Source organism: Aphidius gifuensis, linkage group LG5, assembly GCF_014905175.1.
Source record: "Aphidius gifuensis isolate YNYX2018 linkage group LG5, ASM1490517v1, whole genome shotgun sequence".
Classification (NCBI taxonomy): domain Eukaryota; kingdom Metazoa; phylum Arthropoda; class Insecta; order Hymenoptera; family Braconidae; genus Aphidius; species Aphidius gifuensis.
Window position 1 is genome coordinate 7,649,290 of NC_057792.1, and position 18,997 is coordinate 7,668,286.

At 24.0% G+C, this 18,997-nt stretch overlaps 1 protein-coding gene across 3 annotated transcripts in view; it reads right to left on the reverse strand.

Moving 5' to 3' along the window:
* Positions 1-4,126: 4,126 nt before the first annotated feature.
* The window catches only part of LOC122857468 (serine/threonine-protein kinase NLK), a 30,029-nt gene continuing 15,158 nt past the window's right edge, over positions 4,127-18,997 (reverse strand). Inside the window, exons 2-9 of one of the 3 annotated variants that reach the window (XM_044159646.1) lie at positions 16,357-16,486; positions 14,493-14,548; positions 12,909-13,015; positions 10,502-10,587; positions 9,703-10,101; positions 9,352-9,553; positions 9,175-9,268; positions 4,127-7,143 (exon numbers count right to left, since the gene is read on the reverse strand). In XM_044159646.1, the coding sequence (XP_044015581.1) occupies positions 7,092-7,143; positions 9,175-9,268; positions 9,352-9,553; positions 9,703-10,101; positions 10,502-10,587; positions 12,909-13,015; positions 14,493-14,548; positions 16,357-16,486 (1,126 nt within the window). In that variant the 3' untranslated portion in view covers positions 4,127-7,091. Of the gene's footprint in view, positions 7,144-8,560; positions 8,720-8,948; positions 9,059-9,174; positions 9,269-9,351; positions 9,554-9,702; positions 10,102-10,501; positions 10,588-12,908; positions 13,016-14,492; positions 14,549-16,356; positions 16,487-18,997 lie in introns of those variants that run through there. The other 2 variants (XM_044159648.1, XM_044159649.1) reach the window with 2 other exon arrangements.

Here is an 18,997-nt window from a genome sequence, read left to right on the forward strand (position 1 = left end):
CTTGCTGGTGAGTGTATGTACTGTTGAGTTTGTAAGATCTAAGTCTGTGGGGATATGAAACGAAGTAAGTATACAGACAAAAATAAAAGTAATATAATAAAAAAAATTTGTCTTGTGTGTATATATGAGAATAAAATAAAAAGATATCGATTCTTCAACTTTCCAAGAATCTGGATGGAAAGTGTGATCTTGATTGAAAAAATTGTATTGTATTCAATCTTAAAAATTTTCATATAATTCTATCTTTAATCACTTTTTTTTTTTTTGGCAACATGTAAATTGCAGGAAAATATAAAACATTTCTAATACTAATTATTGATTCTTATTTTGGAAAATCTTCAAATTATATCCCTTGATAATAATCTTTGTAAAAGTATAATCTCTGTTTTTTAAAATATTTTTATTAAGGCGGCAATATAGCATAGCAAAATAGTAGAACCATATAAAAAATTGCATGTAACTAAAATATGATTTATTTTTTTTGAATAATTAATTTATGACTCAAGCTGCGTGACCTTGAACATAGTTAAATAAATGTCTAGATAAATTTATAGTGTTGTTATATTTAAACGTTCAATTGTCAATTAAGACAAATCGAAGGCGGCAAAAATATATTCCTATTTCTAGTTTCTATACAGATATAAATTACTTGTTTCAAAGCTACACCGCCGTACTCGTAAAATTTCCAATTATTTTTATTTTTTTTTTCCAATTACAAAAAAGAAAAATTTATATATTATATTCTTTTTTGTTTTTAGTTTACAGATGGCACAAAAAAAAAAAAAATGAATAAATAAAATAACAGCAACATAAGCAGAGTGACGCAGGTGTCTTTATGTGCACGCAGAAAATAATGATTTATAAACAAAAAAATCATTGTTATTATGGTTTAATATTTTTTTAGTTTCCATTACTTTAAGTTGCGTGATATTTAAATAAATAAAAGTATACAAATTAAATGATGGATCTTATAGCACACAAATTGTGTGGATTCTTATCAAGTTTTTCATGCGGAACTGAGTCATTTATACACGGAGAGAAATCCGCAGCAAATAATGCTGTAGAGTATCAAACAAATTTTACTGTAGTCTACTGGAAATTGAGAAGTTGCGTGGGGAGGCCACCAGGATCGACTAGAATTTCCTACTACACTACAGTAATTTTAATCTAAACAAAACAAAAAAACGTCACAAAAAATTAAATAAAACCTTATTATTTAAACATCAGAATAAAAATGTAATGTGTTTATTAATTTTAAAAAAATAAACCATTTTATAATTTTCATGTGTTTCACCGTATTTTTATTTAAATTCATGAATAAAAAAAACAATAAACTTTTAGAAGAGGTTAGGAACACACTGATTTCAATAAATATTCGTGTCATCTGGGGAAAAACCTGCTGTACACTACAGTAATTTCTGCATAAAGTATACCATTAACTCGAGACTTCCAAAAATTCCGGTAGACTACAGTAAAAATTGATGAAATATACAATAATTCATAATAAGTGGGAATTAGTTGCTTTAATGACGTCAGCTATGATTTTTACGATACCACTACAGTAATATTTGGTGCGGATTTCTCTCCGTGTAGCAATTAGTATTTTCTCTTCTTTTTCAATCGTATAACGATAATATAAGTTTGATTATTTTATATTTTTAAAGATTAACATTCAGAGAGAATTCAAGAGAATTTGTATCTTGGTGAATTGCGAAGGTCGTGTGCTCGTTTTGCAGAATTGATTTTACAACGGCGGCAAATTGTAAAAAACAGTTCAGAAGATTGTTGCACAATATTGGCGGCAACCTCAGAATAACTAATATCTATAACTAATTTTTTATATTTATTTAATTTTTTTTTATTTATTCATTTAAAACATAAAAAGTATACTCAAATAGAAATATTTAATTAAAATTTAATTTTGCAAATTTAGTCATTTAAATTATTAATGAAAGAAAAATTTTTCATATTTTTTTTTTTTTTTTTTTTGCGAGTTAAAATATCTACATGATTTTTTTTTTTTAATTCAACAATGATTTCACCCACATGACAATTTATCCATATTTATTTTGGATATCATTAATCAGCATTTCAAATAATTCCATTACATCTTGTTATATTTTTTTTTTTTTTAAACTCGTCTTACTTAAATGACATGATTTCCGACGGATCAATTTTTCATACATGCGAATTAAAATTTTTTTTTTTTTCTTTTTTGGCATGCAATTTTTAGTTAAACAGGAAGTGTCAATTTATTATGTATAAAATAAAATTAAGCTTTGTAAAATTATTTTGAATTTTATGAAGACTTTAATTTAAGTAAATTTTTTTTGAAGTATAATTGATAATTTTATTTTATAAAATTGAATATATTTAAAAATTAAAAACACATTTTATTTAACTGTTTTGATGGAGATAGGAAGTATTTGGATTTAATTTATTTAATTCATATATTTAAAAATAAAAATATTAAATATTATAAAATTTTTTTTTCAGGTGCTAGTTAAGGTTATTAATTAATAATAAACTATATTATTACTTTTTCTACTTTTTTAATTCAATGATCAATACATCGTTTATAATTACAATTTTTTTTTTCTTTTTCGATCACACATTATTAAATATATATTTATATATATTTTTTTTATTTTTTTCGTCAATACAGTTTTTAATTTTTTTTTTTTCCAATTTTCAAATTTTTTTTTTCAAATCTATACCATTGCATCATTATTATTTTTAATATTTAGTCTTTATTGTTTTTTTTTACCAATAGAATAATTTTTTTTTTTTTTTTCATTTTTGTTTCCAGAATAATGTTTTTGATAACGGAAAGATTTTTTTTCTACAAAGACAAAGACAAAGACGAAAAGCTAATATTTTATTCAGACTTGTTATATGTTTATTAAATTGCAAATTCAACTTTCTCACGACATTTTTTCTTGAGAAAGAGAATGCCACGTGCATGATAGTTTTTGTAAAAGATAAATTTTGACTGAGGAACTAAATTTTTCAAAATTCTATTGATGAATTCATCGAACAAGAGTCGTACTTTTTTTTTTGACTTATATTTTTATTAAATATTTTTTTCATTGCACTAAGAGATTGATTAAAAATGACCGATTGTAATAATAATGAATACAAAATCTAATAATTTCAATTTTAAAAAATCGACACACATAGACAAGATTAAAACTTATCAATCAGTATCTAATTTTTAATTACATTTTATCATGATTACTAATATTTATTAATATTTATTTAATAATTTTTTTTTACAAATATCGTAATAATTTGGGATTATATCATTTCGATGATAAATTTAATATTTAATTTCAGTTTTTTTTTTGTTTTTTAATAACTGAATGAAAACCTTTAATTCAAAAAAAAAAAAATTAACATTTGGAAAAACTTTCAACTTATTTTCTTCCTGATAAATTTTTTTTTTTTCTATATTACAAAATGATTTGTTATCAAGTAAAATTTGCAAATATTTAAATCAAAAAATTTGTTGAAAATCAAAGAAACAATTAATCCCAAAGTTTAGATAATAATTCATCAATTTTTTTTTTCTTTTTTTTTCAATTTTTAAAATATTAGTACAATGAATAAAGCCGTGAATAATTGATGATTTAATGAAACCACATACCACGTATTCTTGGACAATCACAAAAAAGACACTGTTCATAATATTTTTTTTTTTTCAATTTACAACACACATTATTTACACTTGTTTATACTATTTACAATTTATCAAGAAAATTTATGAGGATATTAATCAATTAATATTATTATTTTTAAAACTATTATCATTCAGCTATAATGATAAGTCAGCTTGGTGAGAACTAGGCACTATATTCTAAGTGTAATTCAAAAATTTTTCAGCCTATTTTGGCAATGGCAGTGCTGCCAAACTTCTGAAATTTTGTTCAATTTTTTTATTTTATAATATTCTTGTTTAAATATATAGTACATTTGCCATATAAGTGGTCTTTTTCTCGATATTTTTTGTTGTATTGTTTTATGACATTTTTATTTGTGCAAATAAACAGATTACACATATTGTTATTTTTTTTTTTTATAATGTATTATTTTGTAATTTGAATTATTTAATATTATTAAAATGTAAGGCCTCTTAGTTACTAACGACAGGTCATCACACTGTTTATTTACTTAAATTCAATCCAGTTGACACAATAATCTAAAAAAAGAAAAAAAAAAAAGCTCAATTTACTATTTTACAAAAATTTATTATTAAAAATCTAAAAAAATTTATTGGAGTATTATGCTATAAGTTATAGTATTTATTTAAGAGAATATTTATTAATGATGAGCTTTTTTTTTTTTTTTAAATAATAAATCGTCAACTAGATTTAATTGTCATTCAAATTTTTAATTCTACAAGTTTTCTACTCTTCAGGAAGCGATGTAATATCGTGATTTTTTTGTTTTTATTTTTTTGCAATCATTAGCGACTTTTTTCTTTTTACATAATTTTTATTTTATCGATACTATTATTTTTTTTTTGGTTCATACTTTTTTGTTCTTTTAAAAATCAAGGCGTATTTTAGCTAATCAGATTTTTTTTTTTTTTTCTATTTATTATTTAATGAGCTGTGATTTTTATTATTTTGAAAAATCAAAATACCCAATCAATACTTGGCTATTTACACATATAACAAAAAAAAAAAAAAAAAAAATTCCTAATTTTTTCACTGTTTTTATTGATTGAAAATAAAAATTATTTTTAAATATACTTCTAACATATATCAAAGTACAAAGCCATCATTTGGAAATAAAATTTTCATAAATAATTTTTTTCGTTGCTATTTTTTGTTTATTTATTCATTTATTTATTTACTCACGAAAAATATCAAGATTTAAATTCTAATTTTAGTGTTAAATTTTTAATTTGGAAAAAGAAATTTTTCTTCAAATTTTACTCAAAATTATTCTAAGACTATTAAGTAATTAAATTTTCTATTCGTCAATTTAACACATTATCAAGATAACTAAAATTTTCAATAAACATTCAGTTTGATTATTATAATTATTTTTTCATTAAATATTTTTTGAATTACCCGCATAAAAAAAATCAAACTGCTTTTTTTTTTTTTTCATTAATTATATTCACAACGTAAATAATTATTTAATAAAAGTCTTTACACTTTTTTTCATTTTTTTTTCTTTTTCATCATTTGTTTATTATCAATCAATTTTTTTCCTATTTTATTTAAAGTTTATAATCGGCAGCGATTTGCTGGCTAATTGGCAGGAAAAGCTAAAACGACATTTCGCTAACTATCCTTCTTACTTAATCAACTTTTCTTTCATCTTTAAAATTTTTATAATGTTTTTAAATTCAATCATTATAAGATTTATTTTTAATATTTTTAATGTGTACTATATTGAGAAGACAAAGTATGTAACTTTGACACTGAGAAAATTTTTAAATAGTCTTATATTGTTTTTTTTTTGTTTTTCAAATTTCAATTCGTGCAAGTCATTTAAACTAAAATATTTAATTTAAAAACACAAAAAATCGATAATTTGATTCAGTCCATATTTACAGTTAGGCAATGAATTATTTACAGATGAGTGAACGTCATTATACATTATTTTTTGTTTTTTTTTTTTTTAAATTCTTCTATTACAATTTTGCTAATTAAAATTTCTTTCTACGAGTAGGTATTTGTTTTACAGTTTTTTAACAGTACGATTGTTTTCAATGTTATTTTATCAATTATTTTTTTTTTTGAGAAAATAAATGCTAAATTGTCTTATAATACTATCTACGAGATTTAAAAACATTATTATTTATTAAAATTAAAAGTAAAAAAAAAATTATTCATTTACTGTTTATAATAAATTCAATTGGGTCCCTTAATTTTTATTACACTCGATTATTTAACACGCTCTTATATTTTTAGTACGTTTGAATTTATTTTGAATATAATTTTTTATTTTGACAAAAAAAATTTGAAAAATTCAGTGCATTAATAATTTCATAATCTTGTTGTTAAGTTAATTTTTAAGTAAGCTTTGATAATGAAAATTTATACTATTTAAAATCACAAACAATACGTAATTAATTAAACGATACAATTATCAACAATTTTTTTTTTTTCTCTTTCAATCAAAAACTGAAAGAAAAAAAAGAAAAAAAATATGTTACAATATTTAATTTATTATTTTTAACAAAGATATTACTCTATTTTTTCATGAACCATTAAAAAAAAGTTGCAAAAAGTTGTTTAAACAAAAAAAAAAGCTAGTAAGTGTATCAATAATTTTAACGAAACTTTCAAGATATTAAAAAAAAAATTACTATCATTATTCACTAACGATTATTTAATATTCAAATTGAAGTTTTTAAATTTTTTAAATTGCATAATAAATTGCACGTTTCTATAAACTTCGGGACCCAAGAAAGCGTGATACATTTTTCTATTATTATTTTTACACTTTCGATCACAATAAAATACATTAAACGCATTTATTTATACTAATTTTTGTTTTTATCGTTGAATTACAAATATTGTTGATTTATTATCAACTGCAGTCAGTTTCTAACGTTTATAACGTGTACGCTCATGCATAGTCATTTATTAAAAAAAAATTAAAAAAAAAACAAATAGTTTTTAATGAAAGAGGAAAATTGTTAACTAGCTTATTACATTTAAAGAAAAAATTAGTTTAAAATTAATAGAAGAAAAATTGCCTATGTAGAGCCAAGTTATTTTATCGAAAAAATATAGATTAATTTTTGATTTAATCAATATTTCCAAGAAAAAATAACTTGACTTTATTGGTAGTTAAAAATTAATTCCGTCATTTTTTTTTTCTCTACACAGTCTGTGCATACTTATATCAAGCTGTTAAATATGTACACTGACACTATTATATGTTTCAATTGTAATTAATTTTTTTAAAATAGTAAAATCACTTGAGAAGAAAAGTGTTGCTCGGCAGTCTATAGCTCTCTTTTGTTGTTATATCTGTTCCTCTCCGTTCTGGGTAGCTTTTTTTTATTTTTATTTATTTATTTAAATTCAATTAGATTTTTTTTTAAGACGATGATTTAAAAAAATTCACTACCATTGATGCGGCGAAGGCGGCAACTCCGAAGGATGCGCCACAGTTGAGCTGAAAATTGGTTGTACAAAAATCGATTAGAGAAGGAATTCGTTTTTTTTTTTTTTTTAAAGTAATGTATGATCTTACACTAAAAGGAATATAACATAAACATGATCGAGTTTGTTGTTGTTTTTTTTTTTTATTTTTTTTATACAGAGAAATTTAAAATCCATGCAGTTTTTAAGAAAATAAGAAAATATATTTATAAATTAGAAGAAAAATTGATTCAATTAAGAATAGTTCTAATTGTTATATTTATTTAAATTTATTTCTATAAATTTAAATACTCATTTTAATTTAACACTGCAGGGATTTTAATTTGTTCGTTTGGTTTTATTTTTAGGAAATGTTTATTACATCGACAATTCGATCAGACTGCGTTCGTTTTTTTTCTTTTTATTTCAATATTTCAAAATTACTTTGATAAATAAACGACGTGGGTTTTTTCAGAGGTGACCTAGAAGTGACATATTATTTTTTTTCTTTACTCAAATCGATAAACTTCAAGACAAGCGCGTGAACAAACAACGTTTATAAATATTTTTTATCTTTGGACATGTCACTTCACTTCAACCCTGAATCCCCATTGTCATAATCACATCAAAGTACAAATAAAAATTTCAATTAATTATTATAATTTTTTTTTTTTTCAATAAAAATTTTTGGCGAGCGTCGACCGGCTCGAATCGCCGCTGCAACGGATTAATGATGGGATCGTGTTCTCATGTGTATTGGATGAAAAAAAAAAAATATATATTATATTTATATAAAAAAAAAAATATCAATATTTAAAAATTATAGAAAATATCTTAAGAATGGATCCAAGAAATAATCATTAAAAAGACTTTAAATAATAAAAAATTAAATTCGACAAAAAAAAAACGAACAAAGCTTCATTTAGCAGCCCAAGAAATTTATATAATTCAACATTTAAAAGTTAAATAAAATCACATAAAAATATCTTAAATTTACAGCCACCCAAAACCATTCTCAAGATATATCAGTTTTTTTAAATTTTAAATAGAAATTGATTGATAAATAATTTAATAACAATAATAAATAATGAAAAATAATGTATAGTTAAATTTTTTTAGTATATAAATATCGATCATGCTCATGATAAAAGGATTAATGAAAGAAAAAAAAAAGGATGACATTTTAATATGATATATATATATAAAATATAAAATTAGATTATAAATAATTAACGACAATAGACAAAACAAAAAAAAAAAGATAAGTTAAAAGTTTAAGGTAAGTACCTCAGCGAGCGAGGTGTCGACTTTTCATAGCTGATTACAATTATTCACATTGATTTTGTTGACAATCATTTGTCGTATTCATTGCTGACGTAGACGATTATACGATATTATTGATTTACATTTTTTTTTTTTATTCCTGTCTTTCTATATTATAATATATATACATATATTTTTTTTTTGTTTTTTTTTTTTTATGCGGTAGTAGGTGGTAGTAGACAATAGTAGGTAGCCGAGCAGCGGTAGATAGTCACAATCAGGGTATGTAGTTATTGTGTATACGCGGTGCACGTAGATTGCTGGCTTGGCGGGTTGGCTTGCTTTAACTTGAAACACGGGAAATTTTTTTCTATTTCTCTTTTTTTTTTAAATTTCGTTTGACATATAATTTATAACAAAATCTACTATCTATCCTATTCTATTTTTTTTTCTCTTAAAATTGGTTCAGCATCAGAATTCAATTTTTTTTTTCATCATCTAAATATTTTAAATAGTAAATTAGAATTTTATAATAGAAAAAAAAAAAAAAAATGTGTATTTATATCAATGAAATAATAATTTTTTAAAAAATTTTCTTTATTCAAAGTATTAATTATTTACAAAAATAAAATTGATTGGTTAATGTCCGACAATTAATTTAATTTTTTTTCTGATTAGAATGGAATCTGAAAATGATAATAAATCCTGATGATAAACCAATAAATATAAAAATTTTTTACTATTTTTATTTAATTAATAATAAATAATAATTTTAAGTTATCTCAATTATTAAAAATATTACCTTGCAAAACTTTTAAATGCAGCTGATTGAGGATTTATACAAAGTGGTACACGTGTAGAATTTAATTGTTCACCGATAAATGTATGCATTGCCTCTGTAAATGAAATAAAATAAAAAAATTATTATTTATATAATAATTATTAAATATCATAAATTTTGTATAAAAATTTTATTCACCTTTAACTTGCTGGACAGTTCCTAGTTTACGTTCCCAAAGATCATCGAAAGGATTTACTGTTGCTGGCTCAAAATCAGTTGTATATATTCTTACACCAGAATTCGATGTGTAACAACACGTGCACATGCACGAGTGATATCTCAGTCTTCCTTCATCAATATAAGGATGTGCCAATGCATCAACAACACTAATTCTTTTATCCTTTTTTAAGAAACAGAGAGCAATTAATTAGAAAACAAATAATTACCTTAAATATTAGAATGAATTAATATTAAACAAAAAAACGTAGGCTTATTAAAATATTGAAAAGATAGTAAATTAAAATTTTTTTTTTTTGCACAAATACTTACTGGATCAAACATAAGCATTGCACACAATAAATGAACAGCTTCATGAGTTGCTTGAGTACTCAATGTATACAATGCTGCAATTGATGATGGTTTTGGTGCTCTTCTTAACATATGTGTTTTTGCACCTTCACATGCATATTTCATATCTTCTAATGATGGTGTACCCAATAATTCAGTTATTAATTCTAATTGTTGTACAGGACTTTGGGCCTGAAATAATATACGTCGACGTAATAATTCACCAAATATACAACCAACACTCCAAACATCAACAGCTGCTGTATAATGACGTGCACCCATAAGTATTTCCGGTGCACGATAATACTGTGTCACAACTTCCTGGGTCATATGTTTGTTTTTATCAGGCTCTTCAACTCTGGCAAGACCAAAATCACAAATCTAAAATAACAAAAAAAATATATATAAACAGATTATTATACAAAGTAAAGATTTTTTTCATTTCATCTTTCTATTTTATTTTAAAAAATCATATCTTTTTTTTGCCTTCTTTTTTACTATAAATTTGAGACTTTACATTTTGAAAATTTGATTAAGATATAACTGTAACTTTAAGTACATTTTTTTTTAGAAATTTAATGTTATATATTTCATGCTAGATTAATTAGATTTTTTTTTTATATTCATTTTTAAAACATTTATATTTAGGATACATTAAAAATTGTTGTAAACAATTTAATTAATACTTTTTTTTTTCTTATTCAAGTAATGAAAAATAACTGTTGAATAAAGTAAATCTTTTCGAAAGTTCATTTAGTATTAATTGATGATAATTTTTTACCTTCAACACACAATTACTATTGACCAGAAGATTTCCTGGTTTAATATCCCTGTGAAGAATTCTTGCAGTGTGTAAATACTTGAGCCCTATGAATAGATTAAGAAATTATGAAAATTAATAATAGTTTTTAGCTTTGTATTTTATTATTAAAATATTATTTTTTTTTGTATGAAACTGAAAATTCATTAAAGCAGCATTATTTTTATGTCAACTTAAAATTGAATTAAAAAAAAATGTTCATTTAACATTTTAGATATAATTATTACAAAAATTTTTCATTTTTATACTAAATTTTCAACTGTTTCGTAGACATGACTGGATGGAATAACCAGAAGACAATAAGTTAAAATGAATCAGAATGAGACAGGACAAGACAAAACCAGATACAGTCTGGTTCATGATGAGAACGATCTCTAGTTCATTATCTGTATCCTTTCTCGATAGAAAATACAATGAATTTTTGTATCATCAACGTCAAATGCGACTGCTAATTATACATTCTAGAAAAGTATATATGAATTTCGTGGTTTAAGCCAAAAAAAAAAAAAAAAGAGAAAACGACAACTATCAAAAACCAATTAATTCAATTTTATAATATTAAACAATAAAAATAAATAAAATTAAATAAAAAAAATTAATTTCAACGCTAAATAAATATATATTCATATTTTTAAAACGATGTCAAAATAATAAAAAATATATATACATTAGTCTTTATCGATTCTCTGAAGATATCAATTTTGAAAAAGTCAAACAAAAATATAAAAAATGATTCTATTATTATCTTTGACGCTCGTGAACAAATAAATGAAAGTTTTTATAACGGTTTTTTAAAAAAAATTTATTTTTCTTTCCCATGAACTACTTGAACTTGAAATATTTAAAATCATAATGACAAATAAATTTTTTTAAAAAGATTTTCATGACTATTCATGTCATTTACAACAAAGAAAAAAAAAAAAATAATAATCATTCAATTTCATCGATAATTTAGAAATATATTGTTACCTTTGTGTTAATTTTTTTTTTTTCTATTTCATTTCTTTGTATGAGTAAACACAATCATGGTGTACTTAAAGTCATACAAAAGCATATACCACGTGTATTGCTTGAACCCTGTGCAACATTATTCGATAAATTAACTAGCAGAGCGCAAAATAATTCCCTCAGCAATGTTACAAACAAGCTATACACTTTCCCCCATTTCCGGTGTTGAAAAATATACAGATACAACCAAGTTTGGTCTTAAAATACATATACAAAAAATGTGATAAAAATAAATTAAAACCACACAGAACGTTTACACCCACTTTTAAAGGAAAAAAATATAAAATAAACATTGTTAATATTATAAGTGCTTTGAGATAGCTGACAAAATATTTGATAAAAATTTTTTTCCCAAAATCATAAGTACATGACTATTTTTTTTCTTTTTTTATCAGACTAGACTATTTAAAATTTAGTGTAAAAGTTAAAATAAAGTGTATAAATTTTATGTGTAAGTTGCTAAACTTTAAAAAATTATTTTAATATTTTCAACTTTTACAAGCTATATATATTACACAATTTTAATTAACATATTTTCTTTGTGTTAATTTAGTGAATGAGCCTAATGTTAAATTTCCACAAAAATAAATGACCGATTTTTTAATGTTTAGTGGTATTTTTTTTTGTTATTTTTAAATATTTTGAGGATATAAATATTTGCGTATGCCAAAGAATAGAATAAATGTGGTAAAATAACAACAAAATAATGGTAAATAAAAAAAAAAATTGTGAGGTACAAATGAGTGCGGCTTCTGCAGAGCGAAGCCGACCGGATGATGATAGTCGGTGGTCACAGATGAGCAGCAACAGGACTGGTTTTTGGCCCCCATGAAAGTTCTCTTTAAATTATATTACTAGTCGTAGACAAAATAACATTCTCAAACATGACCAAGGAATTTTTTTTTTCAAAATTCATCAACGTCTTTTGATACCTTAAATATCATGTCTTTTCAGAACATATTTGAAGAGTTCACTGACCTGATCGCATTCATTTGATCTATATCAACCACGAGAATCAATTTTCTCTCTCTCTTATGGATAACAAAGATTTGTAATATTGAAAATGTGTTTAATTTTAAAAATCATTCCAAAGCAAAAGAATATTTTTTTTCAAAACTGAATTTATTGTTTTTAATTTCTCAAAACTTTTAAATATTTTGATAATTGAATAATTTTAAAAAATGAGGTCAACGAAAGCTGAGATGATTGTTTTTTTCGGGTTCAAATTTTTAAGTTTTACATTTATTTTTTTCTAATTGATATCAGTGAGTTAATTAATTTTAAATTTATTATAAATTAAATAATTCCATTATATTGTATAATATTATAACTAGTAAATAAAAAACAATTTTCAACTTACCCCGAAGAATTTGGTAAAGGAAGACCTTGATGTGATCAACACTGAGATGCTGTGGACTAACAATAATCTTGTGCAAATCACTTTGAAGCAATTCTGTTATCACGTATCTAAATTTTAAATTTTAATTAAGGAAAAACAATAAAAACTTTTTTAATAAATAAAAATACTTTAAAAATTGTTATTCAAAAATAATTGTTTTCTGAATAAAACAATCACGCCTCATATGGAAAGTGAATCTCATTTTTGGTTCCAAAATTTCAATGAAAAATTATTAGAATGAAAAAAAAAAAAAATAATAATTTATTTTTACTGTATTCTGTATTTTGTTTTCAACCAAAAAAAAACAACCCGCAATATTAATTGAATATAAATAAAAATAATTAATGAAAATTATAATTTATTGCCATCGATAAATATAAATTGTTAATTTAATAAAATTGTTAATATTTTTTGTTAAAAAAAGTTAAGAACAAAGTGGAAACTAAGAAGAAGAAGGTCGAGAATCCGCAAGGCCAGTACAGGGCTTGTTCGACCGGTCAACCATGCTTTAGCAAACAACTCCCGTTCTTCTTTCCCTCGTCGTATTTATTTTATTTTTATTTAAACTTTTTTAAATATTCTGAACTACATGCTCTTCCAACTGCTTCATTCAACCATAATAATTAAATTTTTAATAACCATTCTTGGTGAAAATACTCAGTGAAATACTTCCGAAAATTACTAGAAATTTTTCTCCGTAAAAATAAAAACTATCTCCGGATTTTACTCAATAATAATTATCAAAAATTTCCGAGAAATTCGGAGAAATTTTTTCACCGATAGTAAATTTGTTCACCAAGGTAATAAAACCTATCAATATTTTTTTTTCTTTTTGCAAATAGTATAAATGAATGAACAGATAAACAAATTTTTTCGAAATAAAAGTAAATAAGAGGGATATTTTATATATATATATTGGATGATGGAAAAATTGTGGGTAGAATTTACGAACTGGCACGCGTATATATACATGGGAATCTCAGCTTTCCCACGAATGAGTACCAGGGCTGGATCGATACTCCACCAGCTTGTGTGTGTGACGCTATTGAAAACTTTTTTCATTCGCAACTCAATGCCACATAGGTATACTTTTTCTTCAAAAAACGAAAAAAATTAAATTCAAAAATTCATTATTAAGATCTTAAAATGATAATAATTATATTTTTTGTATCGAATTTTGATTAAATGTGTTATTTTTTAGAAAATAATTAAAAGAGTCTAATAAATTTTTTAATGATGCATATAGTAAATATAATGATTTTATGCTTTAACCTTGAATTATTACTGATATTAAAAGTTGTAATATATATCGATTAAATTATATTTATATTTTTCTTTTTTATTAAGTTAATGAAACTTTTACCCTCTGTGATATCTTATATGATGAAATTGAGCTGATGTTTATGTTGTGAATTGACAAAGCGTGAGACGAGCTTTCCAATGATATAATAAAAATATGTTTCTCGATTTCGTTCCCAACATATTGCCCCTCAAAGTTAATGTATATAATATATATATAAATTTATTCAATTCAAAAAAGGATACATTTCCTGGAAGAAGTCGACATGTGGTGGCTGCAAAATATCGAGTGCAGACAGAACCTGAAAAAATTGTAAATGAAAAAAAATTAAATTTATTAAGTTTTACTTGAATTTATTTTTCGCTTCATTTATTCATTTTTAGTTAGTTTGTTTTTTTTTTTTTTTATACATCAAGATAATTTTTAAAGACTCCAAAAAATAGTCAATTTTTTTTGAAAAAATCAAATTATATATAAAAAAATTAAAATCTTTCAAGATCCTTTAAGAGATTACCTCATTCATGCACTAAATATAATGAGAATGCTTTTAAATTTTTACAGTAGATTCTTGAAATACTGATACATTTTATGTAACTTTTTGGTAATTGCTTGAAAGCTCATTATTTTTATATGAATTATCAAAGTTGACAACTTTTAACATTTCCCTTGAGATCAGGTTCGGATCCGAATCGAGTCAAGATACCTGACCAGATCGTAAGGGGTTCCGTGAACTTGGCACGCGGCTTTAAGGTAAAGACTTCAGACTTGTAATAGGGATGATCTTAAATATTCCTCCGGAAAAATGGTTCAACTACAAATTTTGATTTTTTTACTACAAATTGCTCCAAGCCTCTCTGCATGTAATAGATATAGTTTTAATCTGCGTCTATCAATAAAAAAGTTATCCGATAATTAATAAATATTTTACTCCAAAATTCTTAAATATTCATTACCCACCCATATAATTGAATTATAATTAAAATCTTTCCTACAAATTCTGACAAAGCTATTAGGCCTAATTTCAATATTCGAAGTCAATTTAAAAAAAAAAAAAATCATTTTCAACCCTTTATTTACCAACTACAAATTATATCATTGTTACTACAAATTTCTACAAATTCAAAGTTTTAATTTGAGCCTTTACGTTAAAGTCGTGTGCCAAGTTTACGAAGCCTAAAAATCTAACTTTTCTAAGTTAAATTATCTCGATTTTTTACCAACCATAACATAAAGTGTCATAATATTTCAAGAATTTACAGTAAAAATTTCAAATCATTTCCCTATCAGGTAAAAAATCGAAGTGATCCCTCAACCCGAAATAAAATTTTTTGTGTCATATATTTTAGACTAATACATATATATTTTTTTGTTCAGTGTAAGTCTTAATCAGTCATTTTTAGTCACATTGAGTAGTTGTAATTATTTCTACGAAAAAATAACAAATTGTTTAGGGTAATTTTTTACGAAGGTGAGACCACAGGGTTGCATTTGTTTAGAAGAAAAATTTAAAAAAAAGCTTGAACAATCGATCTCCAATAATTTAAGAGCATCAAATTTGATCATCTCTCCCAAAAATGTATACATGTTATCAGTTTGTAATTTTTGTTTCTTTGCCATGATAATCTGTGTCAGCTCTTCTTAAACAAGCAAGTCAGTACAAACCCAGCATTTTCGGCTGTTTTTTTTTTTTTTTCTTTTTCACATGATAGAGATGCCAAAAAATTTTTTTTTTCAACTAGTTCAATTGAACCAAAATTTGTACTGACTCGCCTATATCAGTCGGCCAAGTAGCCTTCAGGGCCAAGACATTTATTTGTTTATTACATTAAATGGAATAGTCCTACGTAATAATTATTAAATCTTTGTTTTCCTGTATTCAAATTTTTTTCCCATGATCATTATTTATTAAAGAGTTATTAATTTTTAAATACTAATGGATATTTTCTAAGTTGATCTAAGTACAATTAACAGATCATGCTATCCACTATTTTTTTTTGTTGTCTGCATATAATAAAGTAGACAAATTATATCCATATATACAAACATCAACAAAATTCATAAATCATACTCTAAAGACACTTTGGAAAAAAGTCATGTATTTATACTTACATTTTCGTGTTTGAAGAAACACAGCATTTTGAGTTCTCTGAAAACTCGTTTACTGCTTACTAAACTTTGAAAGACATTTGGTAATTTTTTTAGTGCAACTCTTCTTCCATCTCTTGGATCAGTGACAGCCCTGCAATTATACAAAAAAAAGCACAAAATCGTGAGTACAAATAATTGTTAAAGCTTTGTGTACAAGATAAAGAAAAATAAATGTGGATACATATTAAATTCAAGGTATATCCAACGACATGAAATATGCTGCGGGTCGACATATATTTTTTAGCATCTGCTGAATAGATGCACCTGGAAAATAATTTAACACTTGCATGGATAATACAGACTCTAACAGTAACTCAAGGCTTATTTATTTATCAGCCTTGCATTTTTTTATGTTTTTTAATTATTAAAATTTAATTTTTCTCAAAAATAATTATGAAATTATCATTTTTGTTGTTTGTGTTTATTTTATTTGAAAGGGTTTCTATATGTTTGTGTCTGTATGAGTTGTAGTTAGTATGATGTTTCAAATATTGTGCAGTTTGTTTTTTTTTTTTTTTTCAAATATATATATATTTTTTTACAGATGCTAACGAAGATGAACGTTAGCGCCTTCACGATCCAGTTTTCAAGCTGAGAAAAAATAAAAAATAAATTCAAAAGAGAAGGGAGAGCCACAGTAATATTAAGGCAACGTGCCAAGACAAACTGGTGATGACAAGTAGTGCAACTTGTGTCGTTTTTTTTTTTTTTTTTGTTCATTTTATTTTTTTTTTTTACTGAGAATTACGTAATAAAGAATGAAGTAATCAAAAAGTTTATTAGTTAATCAGATGAGAAAGTCTCTCTAACTTATTTATATCTTTGATTGAAAAACAAAAATTCTATATATGAGCTTAAATACAATAATTTACCAGAATAACAAAATCAATAATTAAAAAAATAAAATATACAATAAATTTAACGTTTTCTCATTTTTTTTTCATTGATAATATGAAATTAGAATTTTAGTTGGATCATCAAATAAAGCACCACTTATATGCTAGATTTCTATTTGCCTAAACAAATTTAATTGAAAATATTTATCAACATGTTTATATGTATTTATGATTTTAAAATAATATCAGTCATTATCAATCATAAGATTCTTAATAATTAATACAATTATGTATACAAATTTGCAAATAAAAAAAGGCCCATCAAAAAATGAAAACAATAATAAAAATTGCAAAAAAAAAAATTGGATTTTAAATAATTACGGTGATACCCAAAAATCGAATAATAGTTTATATTGAATTATCAAACTTGCAAATGATGTAGAAAATAAAGGAAAATACTTTTTTTTTTTTTTTCATTTTGAAAACATAAAATGAGAGAACAAGAAGTGTAGGAACGGGGTTTGCAAGATCGGTTATCCAGATCGCAGGGTTGAGGTATCCGGTTTGGCAAGTGCCTCTTCAACTTGTGGTGATCGGTGAGACTAAGCTATAAGAGAAGCAAGTAGGTGAATTATTCCAGATGTGTATAGTGTACAAGAAAAGAGGAACGTGAATCCAGTATGTTTCTCATCGTCCGGTTCGTACAATACTATCAGAGAATTTTAAATGTATATGTGTATGTGTATTTGCTTCTTTGGTTATCTTCTTCGTTGTTACATATACTTATAAACTGGATAAAAAATAAAAAAATATAGATAGACGAAGAAATAAAGAAATACATTTATACGTATATACAAAGAGCAACCAGACGCAAGCGTTTTAGTCCTAGAACCTGAATAAATTCTCTACCAAACATTTTTTTTCTTCATGCTCTCCTGTTAGGAATTTTTGTTCTTAAATCTCTCATGTGAACACTCATCTTCGTCGTTGTTATAAGGATACACCAGTTGGGGTTGAATTTCCTGTAAGGATATACCATCAACTTTTTCAACAACGTACATTTTTACTCAATATCTAATTTTGAAAATTTTTTTTTTTAATTATTATTATTTTAGAGCTCGAGGCATATTTCATCATAATTTCAAAAGAAATCTTCATTCGTGTGTAAAAATATCAGTATTATCCAATATAATGACTAAATAAAATACATTTCCTGTTTTTTTTTTAAATTAATTTATAAAATTTAAAACTGCTGTTTTTTTTTTTTCTTTGTTTCAAAGATTTTAATTAGTTTTTTACTTTTAATTCAATTTATTACAAATTTTATTTACTTTTTTCATAGACATAGAGTTATTATATTAGATTATAAATAAAAAAAGCAAATTTGAATCAGCTAAAATACCATTTGAATTAATAAAGAAAACGTATAAAATAGATACAGCTGTGTATAGATTATTAAGACTTTTTGTTATTTTATAAAATTTGACCTTTATTGTTATATTAAATAAAAAATAAAAAAAATACTCGGTGTCGTTAGTTGGGGTCTGTGGACCACGTTGAAAATTGAAAATTTCCATTTCTCTTACCACTTTGAACTTGTTTGTTTTGACTCGATGTCAATTCTATCAAGAGCTTGGTGAAAAATAACTAAAAAATATAAAAAAAAAACCAGATAGATTCCTAACCACAGTTACAGAGAAAAAGCATTGACAAAATTTTATATTTTTAATGAGTTTTTTTTTTAGCTGTTTTGGCATTTTGTAGGG